Below are 26,270 nucleotides of genomic sequence, written 5' to 3' on the forward strand. Positions count from 1 at the left end.
ACATTAGGTCGGAAGTGGAAGAAAAGGAAGAAAAAGAAAGATATACCTTAGTGCTTCAAGTAGAAGTTGAAACGATAAAATAAGAACCTGAAACGATAAAAGGCACCAGGCAATGGAGTTATTTGACATAATAAAGTAAACTGACAAAGAACCGATATTATCCAAGCATAGCTTTTTGCAAGCTAGCCAAGTGAGTTTCCTAAAAATGCCGTGATCATAGGCTGCATAAAAAGGACAGACACAATTTACACCTATGAACCTATAGATTTTCTTCTTATTGATTTTCTTCTTTTCTTTACATTATTTTTTTAAGTACTGGAGCTCATGTGAGATAAACCTCCCCCAATCAAGAAACAGGCCGCAGCCCAGTAGATCATATTGAAGTGATGAGGAAACTGATAGAATAGTCAAACGACTATGAATTACCCTTATGTTCTATATTGACTACGAAAAAGTTTTCGATTACGTGAAGACCTCGGTGGTTCTTCACATTATTAAAACAAGCAGTGTCTAAGGAGTTTGTGTAAAAGTTATCGGTAATAGATATAAACAAGCTACAGCAAATATCCAACTGTGACTGTAGAAAAATTATAAAAATAAGAAAAAGATAGTCAGGGTAATACTATTTCTTCCAGATTTGTTCACAAACGACCTTCAGTATGTGTTGACTTCTGAAGTAGGGGAACGAATGGATAAATATAAACATCTGACCCACCTTCGTTTCGCTGATGATATTGTTATCTTTGTAAACAAAGATATCTGCAAATTATGATAATTTGAAAAGCAAAGAAATCGGGTTAAAAATGACTGTAGCAAAAAAGTCGAAAGTGACGTTCAACAAAACAACTCCACCAGCAAACACGGAAATAGAAGGGTACACCTAAGCCTACCTAAGACAAGATGTTCATGGGGGTAACATTAGGAAAAACGAAATTAACTGACGTAGGCTGGAGCGCAATCTGAAGGAACAGCTTCGTATTGAAAATCAAACACCAGTGAGTCTAAAGCGAAACTCTCACTGAATATATGCTGTTGGTTTTGTCATATAAGAGACGGGGACACTAACAAAATGGACATTCATCATCCCGAGGCTACAAAACGAAGAACTGAAAAATATATGCTAGGAATCATTCGCAAATATAGGAAAAGAACCATGTAGATTAGACTGATAGGAGTGACGGATATTATGAAAATAAAGACATTGAAGGTGCAATGGACTGGCCATATTCCAAGAAGAAATTATGAACGACGGAGGAAAGAGGTTCTCAAACTGCACACAAAGAGACAAGAAGAAACTAGAAAAAGTCTTCGTACAAGGCGCTATGGCGAAATCAATAAATACTGCAAAGTGGAAAAGAATAGCCCAAAATGGATGGTTGTGAAAGAAGAGTTGCAAGCTCTTCATCCAGCAGTGGATTGACAATTGTTGTATATGAATGTTACACTATTATATTCCAGATATAAAATTTGTTTTTCGCACCTCTAGCTTACGTTCATCGTCCTGGTAGAATAACCCTCCCCGCAAACTGCCCTTGTGGATCCTCGAGTGTTGGGAAGTTGAAACCTTATGAGTTTACAAAATAGGCTTTGGAATATGTCGGCAACATGCCCTTTGAACATTAAAATTACTGGAAGAGAATAAAATATATTGAATCCGATATGCCTCCCTCCTCCTCATGTGCCTGTGACTACGACCATGCAAAAGTAATTGTTTCATTATCGTATAAAACGAGTAAGACTATTTCAGTAATTGTTTTTTCAAATTTTTGAGACTGAACTTAGTTTCGTCCCGATATCGTCTTAAATTACAAGTGTCGGTCTCAATTTCGGTATTATAACTATCTCCAACCTCTTCCGGAGATATGAAAATCGAGGGTAGAAATTTCTATACTGATTAAAATGACGTAGTTATGAAAATTTGCTTTAAAAATGTCACTTTCGTCTACTTCTATGACATTACAGTAATACGTTTTGGTAATTGTAATCAACGGCGCCCACTCTCCAAAATTTATGTGGGTGCATATCAATGGCGAGACGTGTTAGCCAATAAGCTTTCAGTTGTGATTGATTTCTTTTTAGTTAAAATCTTTTATGAACACCGTCATAAAGGGCTGTGCTGGATAAAGTAAAACATACCGGTACTATAAGGATAAGTTGGAGTTGCCCTAGCTCAGTTAGTAACATGACTGAAACGCAAAAGAAACGGGTTCAAACCCGGGTCCAAACTAAAAATCTTGTGGGTGCCGGAGCCCCGGAGCACCCACGTAGTCGACGCGCATGGTTGTAATTACAAGTTCTCGTAACGTTATAATTTTAAGCGGTCTTGCGAACCTGCTGCCGTTTTGCGTCCCTTGGGGTTTTGGTAGTGTACGAATTGATTCCCGCATTCGACAAGTTTGTCTAACGATAACATCCGAGTTGGTTCCCAACACTACGAACCCTCTTTGTCCGTGTTGATTCCCGGGCTGCTTTCACACAGTTCCTGCAGGTATCGCTACTCACTTGCGACGAACCAGTTCATTGTGTGCCAGCGATGGAGTTTGAAGTGATGCCAAGTGAAAAGGGCAAGCAACTGTTGATGATAGATGGTTACAAATGTTGTTTCCATAAGTGTCTTGTCGGTGGGGTTGAAAGATATAAATGTACGAGAAGAACATGTAAGTGTTTTGTAGAAAATTTGTGTGAGCGCCCGTCGAAACTTATACGGATCGAGTTAGCTGATAGTGATATCGACACACTCACAACACGTGATTTAGTTTGAATTAGGAAAAATATTAATGCTGCTCTCTCACGCAAGCTTCCGAAGTTGCCTAATAACTTAAAAGAACTGCACGAAGCCCTAGAGAAAAGTGTTTTCAACACAAACAGGCGCGAAAACTTTTTGTTTGTGAACGACTCAGAAAAGAATATTGTTGGTTTCTCGTGTGAAAGTAATTTGGACTTTCTTAAAAATTCGAAAACCTCAAAATGTAGATGGTACTTTCAAGAGCTGCCCTAAGCTGTTCCATCAAATATTTATAATTCACGGTGTAAATAAAAAAAACTATTTCCCGTTGGTATTTTATTTCTCCCAAACAAAACCTCTGAGACATTCAAGGAAGCTTTGTGCTTAATTAAAAATATCACCAATCCAGACATTATATACGTTGACTGAGACCGCGATCCACCAAGAAATTGCTTACGTTTGGCCCCAAACGACTATAAAGGGCTGCAGATTCCATCTCGGTCAGTCATTGTGGAGAAACATTCACCCTTGGGACTGTTAAATAATTTTAAATCAAAAGACACTGAACTAGAAGCACTTCTCAAAACCTTGTTTGGACTGCCTCTTCTCCCACCAGATCGAATTGAAGACTGCTTCGTAGATCTAATGTCCCGCAAACCTACACATGAAAAACTGGATGAATTTCTTGATTATTTACTTGACCTATATTCTCGCAAACAGCGACTTCCCACCCATAATGTGGGCCGACTTTAATAGTAGTTCTGAACGTACTACTAGCTGTTGCGAAGCATTCCACTCTAAACTGAACACTCAATTTTACTCTCCCCATCCAAGCATTTTTCACCTGATAGAAACATTGAAGGGTGTTAAGACTGAAACTTATGTTAAAATGAGAAGTGAGAAGAATACCACTCAAAAAAAAAAAAAAAAAGCGGTACAAACAGAACTATATAGAAGAATAAATGATTAAAACTAATAGAGTCTACCATTACCCGCTATGAATATCTTCGGAAAATCTGCTACAAGCTTCTCCCATGTATATAATTCCATTACTTATGCTTGACAGTTGCAACTTAGCACGTAAATTATGAGTAACAATAAAGAAGAAATAAAAATGTGTAATGCATGTGAACTAGTGTTTCTTAATAGGTGGTCCGCGGCATCTTTGCTAGTAATTGTGTTTCCTGACTGTGTTTAGTGAAACGGTGATAATTATAATAAGAGGGAAGATAATGGTAGAATGAAGAAAGTAGGAGAAAACGAGAGCTACGAGAACACTCACATTCATGATGTTTGCACATCACAAAGTCTAGGGACCTCACGCACGAGATAGAAGAACAAACATATCAGTATATAAAGATACATAATTTTAAATACAGGGTGTTTGAAAAAGAACTCCCTAGCTTCAAGTATAAATTTAATTGGGAAATGAATGAAAACTTACATCAATGACTAGATATCATGAAAGAGAATTCCTTCAAGTTTTGTTTAATGTTGGTAGACTTCAACACGTATGGCAAGATAGTCTCCCCCCCCCCCACTTTAGAAAATTGAAACAATGACTAGGTCATTCGTTTGTACTACGTTTGTACCGTTTGTACCGAAAATATTTTCGTTTGTACCATTTTCCTTATAGGGTTACTTGAGAGGTCGACTGGGGGGGCTATCTTGGCGCCAAGATAGCCCCCCCCGTATCACAGCACAAAAAATTGGAATACACCATTCGAAAGCAAATCGTTTGTACCGTTTGTACCGAAAAAAGTTTTGTTTGTACCCCGATAGTTTTCGAAAAATAGGGGATGACATTTGGGGGGCTATCTTGGCGCCAAGATAGCTCCCCCGTATCACAGCACAAAAAATTGGAATACACCATTCGAAAGCAAATCGTTTGTACCGTTTGTACCGAAAACAGTTTTGTTTGTACCCCGATAGTTTTCGAAAAATAGGGGATGACATTTGGGGGGGCTATCTTGGCGCCAAGATAGCCCCCCGTATCACAGCACAAAAAATTGGAATACACCATTCGAAAGCAAATCGTTTGTACCGTTTGTACCGAAAAAAGTTTTGTTTGTACCCTGATAGTTTTCGAGAAAGAGGGGATGATATTTGGGGCGGGGGGCTATCTTGGCGCCAAGATAACCCACCCGTATCACTGCACAAAAAATTGGAATACACCATTCGAAAGCAAATCGTTTGTACCGAAAAAAGTTTTGTTTGTACCCCGATAGTTTTCGAAAAACAGGGGATGACATTTGGGGGGGGGGGCTATCTTGGCGCCAAGATACCAGTGTTTGTACCGAAAAAAGTTTTGTTTGTACTCTGATAGTTTTCGAGAAACAGGGGATGAGATTTGGGGGCTATCTTGTACGCAAGATTGGCCCCCTAATGTGTACTTTTTCCATGTCCATTAGTAAGTATTATATGTTTATCCATGTGAATTCATGTGTATTTAGAATTCTGGTTCTGCATATCAAAATAAAAAAAATGAATTTTTCAGTAATAACTCAACGTTAGAATTGAATCGGCGAGTGGGAAAACAGTGTGAGTCCAAAAGAAGCTATTTTGAAGTAAAGGCAAAAATAACACTAAAGATGTAGAACTACAAGTTGTAATGAAGAGCAGTGCAATTTGCAAGACCTTGCACGTTATAACAGAATGCTATAATGTCGACTGTACATTTGTGGCATTAACTAACGAAAGTTATTTTTTCAAATATCTCAAAATGCGTTTTGTGGACTATAGTAGTTTTCCACTCACCGATTCAATTAAATTTTCTCTATTTCTGCCCTTTTCCTTAAGTAAATACGTTTTATTCAGCAATAGCCTATTTGCTTTCGTCTATTGTCTATGAAAGCGGCAAACTTCTCGAGCCGTTAATGTGACAGATATAAACAGCTAATTTTTTCAGTTGGTGTAAATCTGAAACGTGGAAGGACGCAGTGTAGGTGAGCAAACATTTCATCTTTTAGCTTGCTTTGTTTAAGATTATTTCTGTAAATCCAGTTTCTTTCTGAATTTGTACGCACTTCGTTATGCTTTTTACGGTATTTATTTACGGAAAAGGGCACAAATAGATTAAATTTAATTGAATCGTTCAGCGGAAAAACACTACTGGTGCACAAAACGCATTTTGAGATGTTTGAAGAAAGAACTTTCGTTTGTTAATGCCACAAATGTACAATCGACATTATAGCATTCTTGCGAGGTCTTCCAAATTGTACTGCTCTTCATTACATCTTGTAGTTCTACATCTTTAGTGTTATTTTCGCCTTTAACTGAAAATGGCTTATTTTGAACTCACACTGTTTTCCCACTCGCCGATTCAGTTTTAACGTTGCGTTATTCCCAACAAGTCCTTCTTTTCATTTGGATATGTACATCAAGAGATCTAAATTCACATAAATTCACATGAATAGACACATAATACTTATTAATGGGCATGGAAAAAGTACATATTAGGGGGCCAATCTTGCGTACAAGATAGCCCCCCAAACGCCATCCACTCTTTCTCGAAAACTATCAGGGTACAAACAAAACTCTTTTCGGTACAAACGGTACAAACGATTTGCTTTCGAATGGTGTATTCCAATTTTTTGTGCTGTGATACCGGGGGGCTATCTTGGCGCCAAGATAGCCCCCCCAGTTGACCTCTCAGGTACCCCTAGAAGGAAAATGGTACAAACGAAAATATTTTCGGTACAAACGGTACAAACGTAGTACAAACGAATGACCTAGTCGTTGTTTCAATTTTCTAAAGTGGGGGGGCTATCTTGTCATACGTGACTTCAACGTGGGATCCATTTGTGGCCCTGCACAAGTCGAGACGATATTCCACTTCTCGCCACGTATTCACCAACATTTCAGGTGTAACTGTCCCAACCGCCGCCGCGACGATTCTTTCCCTAAATGATTGATGTCTCTGATCTTTTCACTGTACATAACACTTTTGTATGTGGCCCCAAGTCCAGTGGGGTTAAGTCTGAACTTCGTGGTTCTTGAGAAGTTCTCGGTCTACTTGGTGATTTTGCTATTAAAACACTACCGGTTTCCTTGAAAGACTTTAGCCAATGACAGATAGTTTTTGCTGTAGGTGGTTCACCACCATAGTGTTAAAATTATGTTGCACTGTTATAATTGACTCAGTTTTCACAAGCCAAATAATACACTGCGCTTTCTGTTGCGGAGTACACATTGTTGCTGAGTTGCTCTGCACTGCACGCCTGCCTGGACTGAAGTGAGGAAACAGAGAAAAAAAACCAGGACTGGTGCCGTCTCAAGGTAAATCAGACCTACCAACTGCAGGGGAGTCAAACTTGGATAGTTGATGAATCAAACACTATTTCATTATGTGTTTAGTGAATGACTGAGCTCTGTGATTGAAAATATTTTAGTGGTGTGTTTAGTTTTGCAAATGAAGTTGACATATTTACTCCAGCATCTTCCAAGTAGCGAAAATGGTGAGTCAAAAGTAATTTTCTTTTTTACTGTAGTTTGTTCACTGTATAAAATTTCTCAAATTTATATTGCAAATTGCATCTGTCAAGTCAGTTATTCAGAAGTTGAAAGTTGGAATTATTTAGGATAGTTTGATAACTACAACTTCACAAGCAGCCAAGATGTGGTTGGCACACGTGAATCGGTACGGTATACGAACTCGGAATCGCACGCTATGGGAATCAACTCGTACGCTAGGGGTAAATCCACTGTCAGGTAATGGAAATCAACTCATCCGTTTCGGAATCAATTCGGTATCAGCCCTTGCGAACTTTACCAATGTTCATAGTACCTCCGGAACAGGTAGACATATCAATTGCTGTAAATAACTTTATGATCTTTAGGTTTCTTGGAAATAATCTGCGTGATTGGATGTGACGGTATCTAAGCATGTTCCTACTTCTTAGAAATAGTTCATGTCATGGACATAGTATTCAACATTAAAATACTTCCGATATGCATTGACACACGTCTTATTTGCATTATTACTAAAGAGAGACAAAGTATGAAGACGTTATCCATGTCTATTAATATATTATTATGTAAAAGAAAAGAAGTTATCATGGTCCAGATCATAATGCTATATCTTGAAACGTGAAATTTTTACAGAACACTTATTTTGTTACAAGGCAAGAGATAAGATTTAGAACCGTGCCAATTGTGAGTGTGCTTAATTTGGAAGTGTGAAATTCAGTATGAAGAGACTTAATTTAAAATAAGGGAAAACGTGTTACAGTATTTTCGAAAATCTTTCTCTTGATGGGGTAAGGATGTAATTTCAATAATATCCACAGTTCTCTTTCTGCATTCACAAAATGTTGAATGTAATGATTTGCTTTAGTTGAAGGTCTGATATTCAGTATATAAAAGTAAACTTATTTAGAAACTACCAGAATATCCGTTCTTCGCACGTGGAGAATAAGTTTCATTTTGGACATAAAGAGCTGAATTTGGATTTAAATTGCATTGGAAATGTCATTGTTCGTTTCAGTGACCCCGGAAACTATGGATTCGATACTAATATTGGTCATTTTCGATCATTTTTAAATATCTCCCCTCCCTCTAAGTTGCACCATCAAAGTAAAATACAGTGCAGTATGCGTTTTAAAGTTAAATATATTGTCGGTATGTACAAGTATATCATACACAGGCATTGTCTTTCTTTCTCATACAATAAAGTGAGCGAGATATTAATAGATCCTGCCCGAAGAGGAGAGGTTTGTCCCATTCCCAAATGGGTGGATTGCACGAGTAGTGTGTGTGATACCTCAGCCCTTATGTGTGGTTGGTAGGGCTGATATTGTAGCCTCTTCTTGGTTTCAAGGGGCTCCCAGATCATGGCTTGGATTCTGCCAGGCTGTGGTCATACCATGGGATTCGGCACCTTGTAATGTCACTATGCCTCCTCACACCAAAGTGGCATGTTAACTTACCTTAAAACTCCAACACTGATGATGCTGGTAGACTCCCACTCGCTATGGGATTTCTCTCACCAGTAGATAGTCTATAATTAGCAGATAATGGGCTTCAGTCTATCACTGTTGATCTGATAAGAAAATTTCCCATTTACATACCAGAGAGGAAGAAATATGGTTATCCTTCAAAGTGATGCAAAGTCACCGGGTTCAACGAAGTTCAAAATCAATTTAGGCACATTACAGACAAAATATGAAGATTTTTACCACATATGAAAATTTGATCGAAATATGAGTATTTAAGACACGTTATTTTAATTCAAGATACAAATGAAATATTAAGCTTGTTCCTAATGCTCTACGAAGCAAGATTTAAAATATAAACTTTCATATTTTTCCTCTAGTTATTACTGCTGTAAAAGGCACTAAAATTTTAGATGTTTACAGGTGTTTGTGATACTTTAATGTCCTTAGTTTGTAACACCGAATAGTAAATGCAGTGTTGTCAGTTTCCTTTTGTAACATTGAATAGTAAATTCAGTGTTGTCAGTTTCAGTTTACCATATAGGTTTGAAATGTGTAATAACCTAACGTAGTGCCATATAAAAAACTTCATTAACTGTTAAATCGAGTAGTATTTTGCGGGAGTAGTATGTTACAAATGATCCTCTATCAATGTTTATATGTTACAAAATTTAATCGAATCTTATATATTAGTTTAAGAGTTACAAGAGTGTTGCAAGATAAATGGTCCAATCTGTAACTATATATTATTAACATTATCATATTAATACTAGGTTCAAAGGTCAATGAACGCAGATGTATAAACAATTCTCATAAATGATCAAGTAATACAATTTTTCATCATGAGATGTTAAGAAAAGCTGAGACCATTGTATCTATGTAATTAATACATGAATATATGTGATTAATAAAGATAACCAAAAGGTCAAAAATCATATTGCCGTATAGGACAATTTCAGTGAATTATTTCATGTTACACCTTACTTCCTGGAAGAAAAGATAAAAATGTAAGCTTGTTCCCAATAATCTGACTCTCTAAGAAATCAATATATGACAGGTAATGAATCTTTCCAAAATACGAATCAGAAAGAAGTGATCTCCATAGAAATCACAATGTCTGCGAGATCCCAAGTGAAGAAGCCAAACCAAAATATCGACGCGTGAGACAAGGATCAAACCTGACGCTATCAAAAACCTATAAAACTCTCACGTTCAATCAGGGTGCTTTTCTGTATATCAGTGCCCCTGTGAAGAACTAGAAAATAGGTGCTGTTAATCACAAGTTAGTAAAATGATGTGTGCATTAGTACTCAAGCTCCAAACTGTTCTTAGTGCCTTGTAATTCTCCTCGTGGTTATGTGTAAACGACACATTATATACTTCGGACAAGTAGAACTATCCTTCTCTGATGCACTTTTGATGATAGTTCAGTCTCAAAAAAAAAAAAAAACTATCATCAATGTGCCTATCAGCAGAACTTAAAAGTGTGTGTTCCATAAGAAACTAAAAAGCCATAAGTATAACGGCAAATAGTGAGTATAATTTTGAGTCTTGTAGTGTGCATAGTGAAGTGGATTAACCATGATGAATTCTGTGCACGATTGATTATTATTTCTCTTCCACGCAGATCATTGTGTGCATCTTCACAGATTGTTTTATTTTATGTTTTTTTGCTATCTTATAGTTTATAAGAATCTAGACTAACCTAGAAGATAACATTTTGTACACCCGTTTCTCAGTTTAATTTTAGACCTGAAGTCTATCAAAATTAAATTTCATTTATCCTTATAAATTAGCTCTACAACTTTTCAATTTTGACAAGTTTATTTCAAACAAATCGCCACTGACTGGTGATTTAGTTCATTCGATTTTTTATAAATGTTGTTTGTTTAGACACAATAATCGTTTATAACATACTCTAAGGCAGTGATGAGCAAAACTTTTATAGGAGGGGTCAAAAAACTTTAGGTGGACCAATATAATTTATTAAAAACAACAATAGTACATATTACAAAATTCTTGTAATACGAAGCCTTATTAATGATTGAAAGATTATGAACAAGAATTTGTTAAATTAAGCTGTGATTGCATTTCTAAATGTTGGATGAGTAATCCGACTGTGGCTTTCTGAACAAAATACTCCAAAATTCTTTATTTTCCTTAATTATTTTCATTCATCACATTAGGAATCATGTCACGGATCTAATAGAATTTTTCAGGGAGCCACTTCTGGTTAACAAATCGTAGTTTGCCCATCACTGGCCTAAGGTATAATTTGTTTTTGTTTTTTAAGATAGTAATGTGATTAATTTTGTTCAGAGAGTTTTTCCGACAGAACCTATACTGATTTTATTTATATTTAATAAACACAGTAAAACCTGTTAACTATTGGCATTTGTTAATTACTTACCTTAACCTCACTTTTGTAGGAGTTGCGTTTTCCGATAAGACACATATTGCTTATTATCCTATAAATTGACCAACTGTTTGCCTTGGAACATGGCCGTGTTAAAGCAATGTTGTTTCTATGCCGTTAATGTTAAATTCACCTTCGTATATTGAACCCTCATAAAATCTTTATTTCTTAGAAACCCTTCCAGAATATATTTTAGTGTTGCATGTTTCCGGAGACCATTGAAAGTAACTTAAACATTAAAAAATGTAGGGGATGATACTCTTTACTACTTTTATGTTTCTTTTATACTTGTACTTATTCACAGAATCTCACTAAAATTTAGAATAAAGGACTTCTGAAGAATTGTAATTAGGATGTATCTTCAAGGTAAGTTGGAGATGTAAAGTTCCATTAAAGCTTTCGATAGAATGAAATAATAAATGCTTTATAGTTAATTGAGTTTATAAAAATTTTGTACAATTGTTTGTTTCTATGTACATTATTGTATTCAACATACACGTATCTTCTGAAGTAATAGTTTTACAATCTTACAATAAAAAGGTCACAGTTCTTTTTTACATATTAAAATATTACAATACTTAAATGAAAACATTCATGTCAAACAAGACACACCAATGTAAGATTCATTTTTGATAGTTTTTTTTTGTTAATGTACACCTCAATAACTTAATATCAAATTATTTCAATACGCTGTGTTATATACATTTTAAAAGCCTGCAATACTCTGGGTACAACGTATCATATAAAAATATCTGCAGTACAGTGTAGGTTGCCTTCTGGAGTCAGGCTAGATTATTTACCGTACTGCACTGCATTTACCGTAAGTACGAGTATATTGACATTTTTAAACATTATTAAAACTTTTTACAAGTGTCTACTAACAGTACATAGTTTGCACACTATATTTCTATATAAATCGAGAATGAAGAGTATAAATCCACTACAATCAGAAGATTGGCGTTATTGTTTTTAGTGTAATAAATTGAATTAAGTTATTCTTTAAATAACACCACAGAAAATGCTGCTCTTATTTGTATATACATAATTTTTTTAAAACTGCACCAAATTAAGATTTCAAGCTCTAACATGCAACATATTGAATTACTTTATCATTTCTTTGATATTTGCACAGATTGACATATTACTGTTTTTCTTGTAATGAGTTGTTAATCCCATAATGCTAAAAATAATGTCTGGAGGAATTTATTTTTAATTACAAAATGTATTTAATGTGTGTACTATAAATTTTAAATCATGAATCAAGAAGAATCTAAGGCAAGATTTATGTACTAGATACTATGAAAGAAAATTAACATTACTTACATTAAAAATTCAACATATCATCCTTGGAAATTTTACAAAGAATATAAGATGGTTGAGTCTTATGGAAATAATCCCAATTTCTTCTATTAGGTAAACTGAAGTGTGTGTGTGTGAAGAAGGACACATCGGTGAGGGTGAAAAAGAAAGTGTGCGTATGTAAAAGGAAAGTGCAAATAGGAACTTAAAATAGTACGTTAAGATTTGAGTTGAAGTGCACATGTGAGGGTAAACAAAGGGCTTAAGTGTGAAAAGATAATTTGAGGCATTTAGTTGAATATTTCAAATTGTGTTTGGTAAGTCAATTTAAGCACATAAGATCATGTAACTGGTATATACAACATAAAGAAATAATTACAATATCCGTAATTTATTCTTTACTTCGTAAGAATGTACGTAGGTCAATGAGGATACATGATTTATGCACCTTAAATAATGTTTTTAAAAGTTCCAAGATGTTTCACAAAATACAATCATGATTAGTACTAAAACTAATACTTACGCACAATGTTCATTGTAAATTATTAAAAAAATGTGAATACGTTATGCTATTACGCAGAAAGAATACTGTAGTTCTATTAAAATATTACACTAAAGAAAAGCTTCATGATACATACATATATTCAAAAAAAGTCGCAAGCATTCAACTTTTTGATTGAATAAATGATTTCCAGTTGTACGAATACACACGTTCTTAAGTTTACTACTCCAACTTTTAGTAAACACTTGTATCAAATAAGGAACAATCACATCACATGATACATTATGCATATATGATGTTCAATTCTAATTTGGCACTGCACAATATACGAAATATTAAATTACTTACAAGAGTATTTATTTCAATACTATGCTTTTTGTAACTGAGTTCCAGGAGGGGGTTTGGCAAGTGCAGCTCTAAGTTTATCCCAGAAAATTCTTTGTTTTTCTGGTTCCGCATCCCACTGAAGATAAATTCGAGTTTTCATTAAGTACCTTAAAGTTGGTGTTATGTTTTGTTCTGCAACACTGCCAAGTTTAATTAATACCAAGGCATCCCACTTTTCTTCGAAGAGGCGATGTTGAGCCATATTGAGCTCCCACATACACCACTGAGATTTCGCAAAGTTATCACTGATTACCAACACAGTCTTTCGACTCTCATGAATACTTTGTATAATGGATTCGGAAATCACAGTTCCAATTTCAAAGTCACGCTCATAAACGCATAGTCTAAAATGTGGTTCGTAATTCTCCAACATAGAGACCATTCGTACGACGAAATTTCTGTCTTCGTGATTATACGAGACAAAGGCATCATATTGATAATTTGAATAACCTTCACTTGCAGCACGTGCACTGCGTTTCTTCTTCGTTCGTACAAGGAAAATCCAGTAACGCACATACCAACGAAAGTGATATGTCATTGCCGCAAACACTAATGCACATCCCAAAAGCACTACCACCGGAACAGCTACTAGCAGCAGCATATTCACAGTTTCACTGTCACAGATATCGGAATCGAAATCCCTGAGAAATTCCACTATTTTTCGATCTCTCCACTCATCAGGTCTGAAACATGGTGTTGTAAATATTGTTTCGTTGATAATGTTAGAGTACTTTGTTTCTTGCAACCATAATTCAACAATCCCAAGAGAGCAATCACATGAGAATGGATTATCGGACAGATCTAATGTTGAGAGGTTACTGAAGTCTTCTAACATTTCCTGCGTGAAATGTGAGATTTGATTGCGAAGCAAGAATACTTGAGTAAGGTAAGGACTATCTCCAAACAGTCTCTTATCTACCCATGCTTCAAGCTTGTTGTCAGACAAGTCCACACCACGTAGGTTTCTTAGTCCCATAAAAAGATGTGGGTCTAAGATCTTCAGCGAATTATCCTTCAAAATTAGGTATTTCAGCTGTAACAAATCTTGGAAAACAGAACTGTCTGGGAAATGTGTTATATCGCATTCACCAAGTAATAGTGTTCTAAGATTAACTAATCCATTGAACACCCCATAAACAAGGGTGCTAGGGTTTATAGGATTTCTTTCTAGATTGAGCAAACGAAGTGATCTTAGAGAAGCAAATGAGTCTTTCCCGAGATCAAATAACGATGCATTTCTCAAGCCTAAAGTGTGCAGATTTCGGAGACCGAACAGTGAGGTATCTTTAAGCTTACCAAGACGATTGTATGACAAGTTAAGGACTCTGAGATTTGTCATGTTAACAAATGAATTGCTACCAAGATCAAAATATCTGGTTCCAAGGAAAGGATCGGCTGAATTTTCCGATAAATCTAACGACTGTAAGTGAGTTAAAAGAATCCCTGGCGGAATACCAATAAGTTTGTTCTTCGTAAGTTTCAGATTGTGAAGATTCGGAAGTGAAGAAAAGGCATCGTCATCAATACTTTGTAATAATACTCCTTTAAGATCTAGAGTTTCTAATCGCGGCATAAACGGGAAAGAAGTATTATCTATATACTGAAACTGGTTATTTGATAGAATCAAGTGTGTAATATTTGTCTCAGCAATTGCTTCTAAGAGCACCTTTGGAACACGACCTCGAAATCCAGAGCTATGTAAATTAAGGACTTTTAATGAGTACGAAAGCGAAGAGTTCAAAAGATCCTGCAAAACAGATATTGGAATAGAATTCTCTGCTAGACTTAGAACTTGGAGATTCTTTAAATACTCTAAAGCTGAAGAGTTTATAAATTCTATTTGGCATCCACTTAAATCTAAATTTTGTAATGTACTGCCATCCATAGGCATAAATTCATTAGCAAATATGGAACGAAAGACATTTTCACTTAAACTTAAATTGTTCAACTTTGGAAGAATGAGTGGAGACAACGCAAAACTAACATCAAACACCTTGGAGAAACCGTTCTTCACAAGTCGAAGTTCAATTAAGTTATTTAATCCAGCAAAAGTATCATTCTCCAAACTCTGCAGATGAATATTGTAACAAATGGACAGATGTGTAAGTTGGGGAACATCTAAGAACACACCAGATTCAATTTTGGTAAGTTCACTGTTACTGTCGACGTCCATGTGAGTTACTCGAGACATATTAACGAAATCACCTCGGCGAATGATTTTCACTCCTGTTGCTCTTAATCGAAATGACGATGTTGTCACCATCAAATGTGGCACTTCCATACATGTTTCTCTGTAACATCCGGTTAAATCGAAGTTTATAACACACAAACAACCATCTTCTTTCTCAGTAATTTTACCTGTAGGTTTCAAAGAATATAAATAGAATGCTTCAGGTTCTGTATCAGGAAAGCTATCCCACTCAGTGATTTGTTCCGTTGTTGCAGAGAAAAGAACCGTAAATGTTATCATCCAGGTTAAAATCATGTTGAAGGAAATTCAAGCATCCAATCATAACGGCCATTACTTCTCTCTCTAATGCAAGACCCTCTCATTCTTCGTTAATTTATCAATCTGAAACAAAGAAAAAGAAACAACGTTAGTTAAAACAGAACTTCTAAAAATACATCAAGCAGAATATTATGAAAAGATTACACAATACCATATTCGGAACAAAGTGAAAACCGAATTGACAGAAGACGTGTTTCAATTTTGCCACATCGTAAGTATTCCGCTGAAACGTCCTGTGCAACTATTTTTAAAGATAGATAAAACATCAATGCAAGTAGTTATAACAGCCGTATCAACGGAATTGAGTTGATTTTAAGTTTTATATGAGACGGGAACTACTGATTAACGTGGAATCCGAACCACATGGGCTCCGCCGGGAATCGAATCCGGGTCTCCCACACCAAAGGAGCGTACGCTAACTGCTTAGCCACGAAGGAGCTCCACATCAACGGAATATTCACGATGTGGCCACAGGGTAACATGTTATTCTCGTTAATAAACTAAAAGTTTTCTTACTACAGATTTAAACGTTTGAAGTATACTGAAACGATTAAACATTAGATATATACGTATAAACTGTTCGGATTACAAGTTCTATTTCATACTTTGATTTAATAGTGAAGTCTTCGAACAAGACGGAGAAAAGTTTACGCCTTTATACGTATACCAATGCTAAGTTCTCATGTAAGTAGTACGGAATAGGATTCCAGAAGTTTATCATTAACAGTTCCAAATTTTGTGTTGTACAAACAGACTTTATATAGATTATTATTAGTCCATTACAGTGACGTAAGAAGTTTTTCTTTGAGAAGGAAGTAAGATGCAGGAATTCATTTATTTTATAGTCTACTAGTAGTGCTGTAAACTGTGGAAGAAATCGAAATAATTTATTTAATTTGGGGATATTCAGCAGCTTACACGCGATCAATTTCATTACCAATCTACTGCATAAGCATATTGTAATATCCCATGTGAAGTTGTTTGTAAACAAATACACGCATCAAGTGTTTATAAACACCACCACGTGTTTCATTAAGAGGAACTTCCACCAGGAGGACCTGCAATCACCTGCAGACGACGTTTAGTCCCTCCCACGGAGCAGAAGACGAAATCGAAGCAGAAGCGCCACCGCCACCCAAGGGACGCTATAAATTGGGCAGAAGAATCCAGCTCAGGACGTTTTCTGGTGACCCTCCTACTGTCTGCTTCGGGATTTTAGGAGTAACCTATCCCAGGGCCTCTAGTCTGCTACGGGACTACGCCTATCCTTTCTCCTGGCTTTGCCTGCTTCGGGGCTCTGTCTGGAAATCCAAACCTCAGCCACTTTGCCTGCTTCGGGGCTCTGTTTGCCATCTAACCTACCCACTGCTTGCTTCGGAGCTTTGGGAACCTAATTCCACTCCACTTTGCCTGCTTCGGGGCTCTGTTGGAGATCCTGTCTGCGACCTTACGGTCAAAGACTACCTTTCACTTACCCTTTTAAAATAGAGAACAAATTGTATAGTATTTTGTACAAATACTCTTATAGTGGATTTTTACAATAAAAACTGGTAGTGGGAGTCGATTCCGGACACTCTTTTTATTAACTGCTCTACCTCTTCCTTATGAGACGAAATTACATAAAGTTTTACAATATTCTTAAACTTACAAGGAAACATACTTTTGTTTTTTTAGAAGCTTTTCTTTAACTAATAACTTACAATGGAAAAAAATCTCATAACCTTAAGGCAGTTATTTCTCGTTAAGTGCTGCCACCTGTAATCAATGTACTATTTCATGTTGAAAACATGAACTCAATTATTCGATATTTGTGAGTTTGTATAAGTTATTAACTTGTGAGTTTCCTTTCTATCTGAATAAATGCATTTAATTATGGTTAAAAAGTTAGAAAAGTATTTTTAAACATAAAATATTTTTAAAAAACATGCTTTCTTTTTAAAAAGTCAAACTTAAATGTAAAAAAAAAATGTTTTCCAGATTACTTAAAAAAAGTTTTTCTATATACGCCTGACTAAAAAGCATGGAGTGCTCTAATATTCAATCAATTTATGTATTATTTATTCTCATGTAATATATGTAGGGGTCTAAGCAGTGTTCGAAGTGGAAGAAAAGCAGAGGTGGTATGTTTTATTACGATTTTGGTCGACATACCGGCTATTTAAATGTTGAAATGTAGTGAGGGTATGTTTGTTGCCTAAAAGATTGCATTTCTATTTACATAATGACGGAAAACTACTGGAGAGCTTCTCTGTAATAAGGGAAGAGAGATATGGAAAGATTTTGATCCCCCGCCAACAACTTTCTGAAAAAAAATTAAATATACCCTTATATTGTATTATAGAGAATTCTACACGAAAATGCTTAAAAACTGAATAAAAATTTGCTGCGGAAAAACTAGGCCCTCCAGTCGACTGTGGGGTATTCCAAACCCCCAGAATATCCGCCCTCCTCCAGAGCAGACAACCCGTAAATCCGCCCATAGTCAAAAGACGGCATTTATATGCATTAAAGCAAGAAGACACACACACACACATACAAAGAAACAATTCAATATGACACATTAAAGTATAAACTAGGTGAACTTTGTTGAAGACACCTCATTTTAAAAACAAAAGGCACGGAAAAGATAACAAAAATGCAGGTATTGTCAACTTAGAAATTATATTTTCATAAGAAATAAAATCTTTTTAAATGCAAAGTTATTTGTCAATAACTGTTTATGTGAACGTATTTATTATAGATATTTAGCATCAGTGACGGTGTTTTAATCATTGAAAAACCAGAGACTGTATATCTTTATCACTGAAAAACTGGAGTATACAGTCTCACTTCGACCACTGGGTCTAAGTACACCTTAATTTATATCAATAATAAAAAAGAATATTATATGAGTAACATTATAATATTATGCCCTACTTGAAGAATTTATCCAGTGATTGTATATGTAAGTTTTCTCCAAGCTTTTCTTTTTAGTAATGAATAAATATTGTTTGTTTTTTAAAGTACTCAAAAACAGATTTTTTTTTTAGCTTATACTTCAATTTGCTTTATTTTGTCTGTCAAATTTTCTTTTAAAGAAACCAGGCTTTGTACAAATATTTTATTTTACTTCTCATAAAAATTGGATTTTTAAAAACAAAAATCACCATGAAACTAATTTTCTTCAAGCTACAGGTGGATTGAGCCCCTCGTTCCCCACTGTTATTAACCAAACACTAGGAAGAACAATTTGGAAAGCATTAAAAGAAAGCATATGCCATTTTTTTTAAATCTGACAAGCTCTACGAATATATATATTAAAAAAAAAGAAGAATGTGTGAACTCATCTCTCTTCTTTTAGATGAAAAGGGGTGAATTCAACCATTTCCTTCTTTCATTAACTAGATCCAATTGGCAAATCATTAAGTTAGATAATCAGAGGTAGGTGAATTTAGCTCCTTATTTATAGGCATGTAATACACCAGTTAAAAATAAATGAATTATATCATTTGTTAATTTTTAATTTAACCAATTAAATTTTGAAGGTGTTAATTTTTAATTGCTAATCGTTAAAAAAAATGGAAAAGAAAGATTTTTAGAAATATTTTTTTTTCGGAAACCAGGAAAAAATTATATTTTCTAGGGTTATTTTGCTACTTATTTTTAAAAATCTTCTTGTTAACTTAACAACATTATTTTGCCTTATGGTACAACATTATTTTGTCTTATGGTACACATCTTATCCCTAAAGCAATTGCCTATTCAGGATTTTATTTCGAGGGCCTATGGACAACAGGGGGAGCAGGGGGCAATTGCCCACCTGAATCTGAGAAATATATTTTAATCGATTGTCTACTAATATACTAAGAAGAATCGTGAAACTCGTATATCAGTGGATAATGTTACTGCCCCTCTTCCTAAAATGACGCTCCTGCAAACACGTTGAATATTTGTAATCTTATTTCAACTTAATTGATTTCAAATATACAATCAAAAACCACTTTGCGTTTACAAAGGAATTCAAGGTTTCATGAACAGGAAAATAATATTTGGTGTGTGTGGAAAGCATAATGTGCTAAGTTCAGTCAAATTTTGTATTACAAAGATATAGTAGTTGTAACTTAATATAATAAATGTAAAAATACAAGCATGTTTATCGTGTGTTTTTAAAATCACAGTAGGCCACTACAGCGGGCATCTGGTAATTCTAGAACAAAGTATTAATATCATTATACCTACTACCTGGAGTAAAATTATTCCGTTATAATCACTTAATGACACTGCGTTCTGAGCAAAAAACCGGAATAAATGCTTTTGGGCGTCATCTGTAACTTGATTCAATCTTAGGACAAACATCTCAACTTTATCTGCCTTGCGGGTGTCTCGTATTTTGCTCATTGTGTAATAACTATCAACTACAATAGGCACGAACATAGTTTAACATTAATCATAGCCATAACCATCAACATCTTGTTATGTGAAACAACAACTAAAGTATGTCTGAAGAACTGAAAATAGGAGGAACTAGGTGTTGTTTATGAGTGTGATGAATCTTGGTTCTTGAGAAGAAGAAATGCGAAAGCCTTAAGGAAATATGCAGAGCCATCGCTTTGGCTAGGTTAGGGCGTGGAAGCTGTGGGATATAGGATTCCAAAAGGTGAATGGCCTTGGACTCAAAACACTTCCAAGTGGGCTGCCTAATGACGAATGCTAATGATGTCCAAAGAGGACACTCACGTTTTGTATATATGAAGAAAGGAAAACTTTCCTTGGGAGGATAAAACTATGCCCATTCTACGTATAATAATTGCAATTAGGTAATTCACAGCTCAGCGGTGTCAAATAAACAAAATAGCATTCCTTAGTTTCACATATAACAGAAAATGACAAACAGATGTTCTAGTTAAACTTTTCATAAATATGTAAGAATTCTGCAATATTATTAACAAAAAAAAAAAAAAAAAAATGAGAAGTGTCAATTGATAGATTCTTTGTGCAAAATGATGTATGAACAAATCTTTATGCGCTATTCTCGAAAAAATAAACTTTTTTCTGTAAACTAAAGAATTACTGTAACTTATAAACACTACCTCTTAACATGGAACTATGTTGAAGTATACAATGATCAAAGTTTTCATTCTGATACTATGCAAATAACAGTATATATATGGTATGGTTAGTAAGATGATTAACTTACAAATTTTACTCTTTTGTTTCAATATAAAATTCTCCATATTATATATATATATATATATATATATATATATATATATATATATATATAATCAGTCGATTATTTCTAGCTATAAAAATGACATCCTTAAGTCTGATAGTTCTTTTTAACAAAATCGAGAAAAAACTAATTTTCATGACATTAAAAAGTATCTCGTCAAACTGATGCCATAACATAGAATAATTGTATTTATTTATTTATTTATTTATTACAAATACAAATCTGCTTGCATTTATGTATCTATACATACAAAAATGAAAGTGACTATGCGACTTAACTCTTAAACCACGCGACCGATCTCAAATTTTCAACATGGATGAGATTCGGGGCTAGAATGGTTTTCATTAGTTCACTTTGACGAAGCAACTAAGGGAAGGGAAGATATTTAAAATGATCGAAAAATGGCCAATACTAGTGTCGAATCCATAGTTTAAAGGATCGCTGAGATGAACAGTGACACTTCCGATACCATTTAATTTCGCCTCCATTAGTACCCCTAAGGGGAGATAGTTACACGTAAAAAAAATAATTGAAAATGACCGATATTAGTGTCAAATTCATAGTTTTTGAGTCCCTAAATTGATTGGTGACAGCTTTGGTACTCTTTATGTCCAAAATGAAACTATTCTCCCCGTGCGAACAAAAGGGCATTCTGCTAGTTGTAAATAAAAATATATGTATGGTTGATTTAAATTCTCGTAACAGTAACAGTGATCCGAACAATGGCTCACGTAAGTAAATGAAAGATGTTACTGGCATGTACAAAGCCGGATTTAGATTTGGTGAGGCCTTAAAGCTATGGAAGATAATGGGGCCCTTTATATGTCGAGTTATCTTTTCTTTGTCAGTGACAAATTGTCTGCACTGTAGTGTGCAGTTACATGCTACTTGTTGCCATGCTACCAGTCCATGAAGAATGTAGGCGCCGTATGTGCAGAAGTGAACGAACTAATGATATTTTTGGGGCAGGCTAGTAGGAGGAGCCTCATTACTTACATCATAGGAGCTTATACAACACAAAATACTGTTGATGCATGTAAGTTTTGTAACTAATTTTTTATCCTATACTTTGCAAGTGTACATCCATTTATTCTGTAAAATTTAGGGGTCCCCTAAGAAAGTGGGGTCGAAGACTGATGATGTAAGTTTGAGGTTCACTTTTTGAGTGGAGGTCTCTGTATTTGCCGTTATTTAAGTTCCCAAAATAAAACACAAAGGACAATCTCAAAATTTAGTATTCGCAGGGTGCAGATCCGTATTTATGGGGTTTCTTGGGGGGCTAAGTTCTCCATAAAACTTTCAGTTGTTGCTTAGATTTTCGAAGAACAGCCAAAATATCTTTGGATTTCGTTGCAAGCAAAGAAGTTCTGGTTTGATTATGAGGCGGAATAGAGAACCCAAGTATTAGTATTTTCGACCCATTGTTTCCTAAATAAAATGAGTTTTTTTTTTTTAACGTTCATTTATATGATCGCTCCGTTATCTTTGAGGTTTCTGTCATGGATCTGACAAAGATTTCTTGCATCGTTAAAGGAAGCATGGATTTAATAATTTCTTGCTTTCAGAAATTCTAAGTATTTTGTCGAGAGAATTTTTCCAGAAGCTATTAAAACTACATTATACTGGTGCTACTTATTCATTGTATTTTAAATGTTTATTTTTACGTAGCTCATTGAGGAAAATCTTATTTCATATAGGCCTACCTAAGTAGTAGCATTTATGTACTTACAAAGTAATGCAAATGTTAAGGTGAACTCAAGTTAGCCCAAACTATCAACTGGTTATGGGCCTGATAGGGTGTTGTACTTAGAAAATGCTATACAATAAAGTTTTCAGTGTATTTGAGATATTGTTTCTCATCATGTTGTTTGATCGTCCGAAATGCCATAACAAATGGTTAGATTATGCTATGATAAGCAATAGCTTAAAGACATCAATCATTTTATTCCATAGTATTTTCGAAAGTTGAACTCTTAAAGATCAAACTTTGGTATTATGAATTGAGTTTTCAACTACTTTCCAGGCTACATGGACAAATCCACGGAGACAATCTCTTAAATAACAAAACACGAGGGAAGGCCAGAAAGTGCTTCCCTCACCTACAACCACATTTACGGACGGGCCAACGTGAGCCATGGCCTGGGTAATGTACGCTAATGTGGCTAATAATCTTTACCCTGTCCACCATATTCACCCGATTTATCTCCGTCTGATTATGTACTGTTCCCAAATGTAAAGAAATGTTTGTAGAATAAGGATAAGCGTTTCGCGGATAGGAAGGAGATCATTAATACGGTAGAAACCTGGTTTGTCTCCAACTCGGTTCTATGTAGACGTTATTAACGGACTGATCCATAGATGTGAGTAAAGTAAGGCAACATAAAATGAACATGTAGAGACCGTGAATCAAATTGGTCTGTATCATGTTGAGGATAAAAACTTTCTGGCTTCTTTTCGTATTCGGGGGGAAAAAATTGTCAGAGTAGTTGCATTTATCACCTCAGCTGCAAATCAAAATTGCAGGCTTACTCCTTTTATTTGAATCCTTAAAAATAAACAGTCAACATTTGAACATGTGCAAACATGCACTTTCATATGCTAGCACACGTACTTTTTTACGGTACACGTTTCTTTCCAATCTTTCACATCTAACAGTTGTATAAGGAGGGAGTGTCCTTTTCTGTATGTCTTGGCAATCTTCTTCGACGTCACGCCTTAACAAAACAATAGGAAACTAACTTCGTGTTTCAATCGCATGCTTTTCCTGATTGACCATATTTGTCATTGCCGAAACTAAATGGACAATATATACGATGTATTGACTACTTCAAAGTGTTATTTAACACTTTGGGGCCAGGGGTGTAACTGATATGGCGCAAAACCCCGCAATGAGAGTGGTAACCTTTCCAAGGGGTCCTTTACCCTTATCTCTGAATGGACTCAATCCATCTCAATCCACCCACTTTTCAGTTTTGTCAGTCGGTAATGTGCGATATTTTTGAATGTTAAATAATACATTAGTTTGACAGTCTTGGGAAATAACATAACGGAAGTAATGCGTTACTTTTTAAGTAACGTTTCCTAGTAATGCGTTACATTTTTCCAAACTGTAGCGGTAACGCGTTACAAATTTTTAACTAACTTACCTAGTTTGCGTTACTTCTTCTTGCGTTACATTTCGAATAAGTAAGTATTGTATAATATATGTATTTTTTTCGGAAATAAAAGTTTCTTTCCTTTAAGTAAATTTCTCAGAATGGAGAATTGAAGCATTAACTAAATCAGTGACCGACAGTCAGTTACCGACACACAGAGAAACAGATAAGGTCTTAGTGTCACTTGCTGTTTTTGGAAGATGTGTACAGTCTTAGGGAAATCACATGTACTGATTGCAAGCTCCTGGAAGATTTTGTCATAGATTTTGACAGATTTTTTTCTAGTAGTTATAAATTTCTAGAATAGACAAACAGCGTGCGCATAAACCTCAGGGATCAAGCTATTGTCCAAATGTTGTTAACTTTTTTACGCATGCTCTTTAATAATATTGTATTAATGCTTTCTTCAATAATTCATTCTTGTATAGCACTATTCTGTTATACTTATGGAGGCTTTAGAAGTTGCAAGTTCAAATTGTAACAAAGTAAGGAAAAAGATAAAACTTAATTTTCTCAAGAGATTAAATAAAGAAATGCATATTGAGTATAGGTGAAGTAGGAGGGGTAATATATTGATTGGTTATCGTGACAACGATACAATGATTTTCTATGATATACTCTTTCAACTAGAATAAGTGGGTTTTAAATTAGCGAAACGTCAAAATTTCGATATAAAAAAATATTGTGAACTGTTTTACAGTATATGATTATCCTTGTAAATCAATAATTAAGAACACGATTAATATAAATACTTTTTCTTACTTTTTAAAACATTTTTGTCAAAAACATGTTCACATTATGCTACAGCAATTACAAATAGTGCAACACACACCCTAAAAAATAATACACATTTTGTACGCGTAAAGTGCAACAACTTTTGATCATATCTTTTACATATGTATATATGGGTACAACAGAAATCCAAATTGTGTACAAAATGTGTGAGAAATGTATAGATACTTCCAAGGACGCAAGTCGTGCACATTTCTCACATGTTTCGTACACACTTCGCAGTCATCTTCTTGCACACACATATATACATGTAAAAGAAGTGATCAAAAATCGTTGCAGATTACACGTACAATAATTTAACATTTTTTCAGTGCAGTATAATATTTCAACAGTAGCGTATTGTTTATACTTCGTATAATATATGACTTTGGATATGTTTGTGGGTGTGATAATTAACGATATACAGTAAGGGGTTAATATAAATAAACTATGACTGATGAGCAGGCCTACTTTATTACTAGAAAATAGTTTGTTGATGGTATGTGACATTGGAGTTATTCTTTCAGACCAGTTTGCGTATCCAAGAGTTCCGTTGATTATAGAGTTTAGAACTAGCTTTAAAAAGCATGAGAATTACTGGTAAGCTTTGATTCACCTCCAGTTCTCATTTTATTAGTTGTATTGTGATGCTTCTCTATACTCTGTATTTTCAATTTTGCATAACATTATTATTATTATTATATAATAATAATAATAGTAGTAGTAGTAGTAACAGGGAAATTGAAATAAGATTTCTTTTTACATATTCAACTATTCGGACCTAGAAGTACCGCGATACTTGCGTTACTTTCGAAGTAGGGTAACAGTTATTTATCTGGGGCAAGTAACGCGTTAGTAACGCGTCACATTTTAAGGAAAAGTAAAGTAAGTTGTAACGCGTTGCGTTACATTTTTACAAGTAACTTACCCAACACTGGTTTGACATGCTTCAAATGTTATGAGTCTCGGCTATTTAAAAATACGTAAACAGCTTAAGAGAGAAAAAGGAATAATTATAACGAACCGAAGGAAAGAATATTTCAACTCAGCGAAAAGTGGAATGTTTAGACATTTACACTCATGTCCAAAATGATTGTCTCATATCTATAACTGTCTTCTATAACTGTCTGTCTATAAGAATATAATTTGATAATGATTTTGCAGGGTACTTTTAACATTGATACCATGTGTATAATCGGGACATGTATATTTATGGTAAATTTCATAGGAAGAGAATTATAAATACGAAAATTATAATGAGTAAAACAAAATGTTGCTAAATGGACAAGAAAGTTTTGTTTTCGTTTTATTGTTCTTATTTACTGCTCTTTTGACAGGAAATTTGCCACATACTTGTCTTT

The 26,270-nt window shown here is 34.8% G+C and overlaps 1 protein-coding gene across 1 annotated transcript in view; it reads right to left on the reverse strand.

The window, feature by feature from the left end:
* Positions 1–11,457: 11,457 nt before the first annotated feature.
* The window catches only part of LOC145662859 (uncharacterized), a 119,555-nt gene continuing 104,742 nt past the window's right edge, over positions 11,458–26,270 (reverse strand). The window contains exon 2 of the mRNA XM_081728795.1: positions 11,458–15,834. Within this exon, the coding sequence (XP_081584921.1) occupies positions 13,243–15,747 (2,505 nt within the window). The 5' untranslated portion in view covers positions 15,748–15,834 and the 3' untranslated portion in view covers positions 11,458–13,242. The remainder of the gene's footprint in view (positions 15,835–26,270) is intronic.

The sequence above is a fragment of the Thermobia domestica genome, chromosome 10 (genome assembly GCF_964235325.1).
Source record: "Thermobia domestica chromosome 10, izTheDome1.hap1.1, whole genome shotgun sequence".
Lineage (NCBI taxonomy): Eukaryota > Metazoa > Arthropoda > Insecta > Zygentoma > Lepismatidae > Thermobia > Thermobia domestica.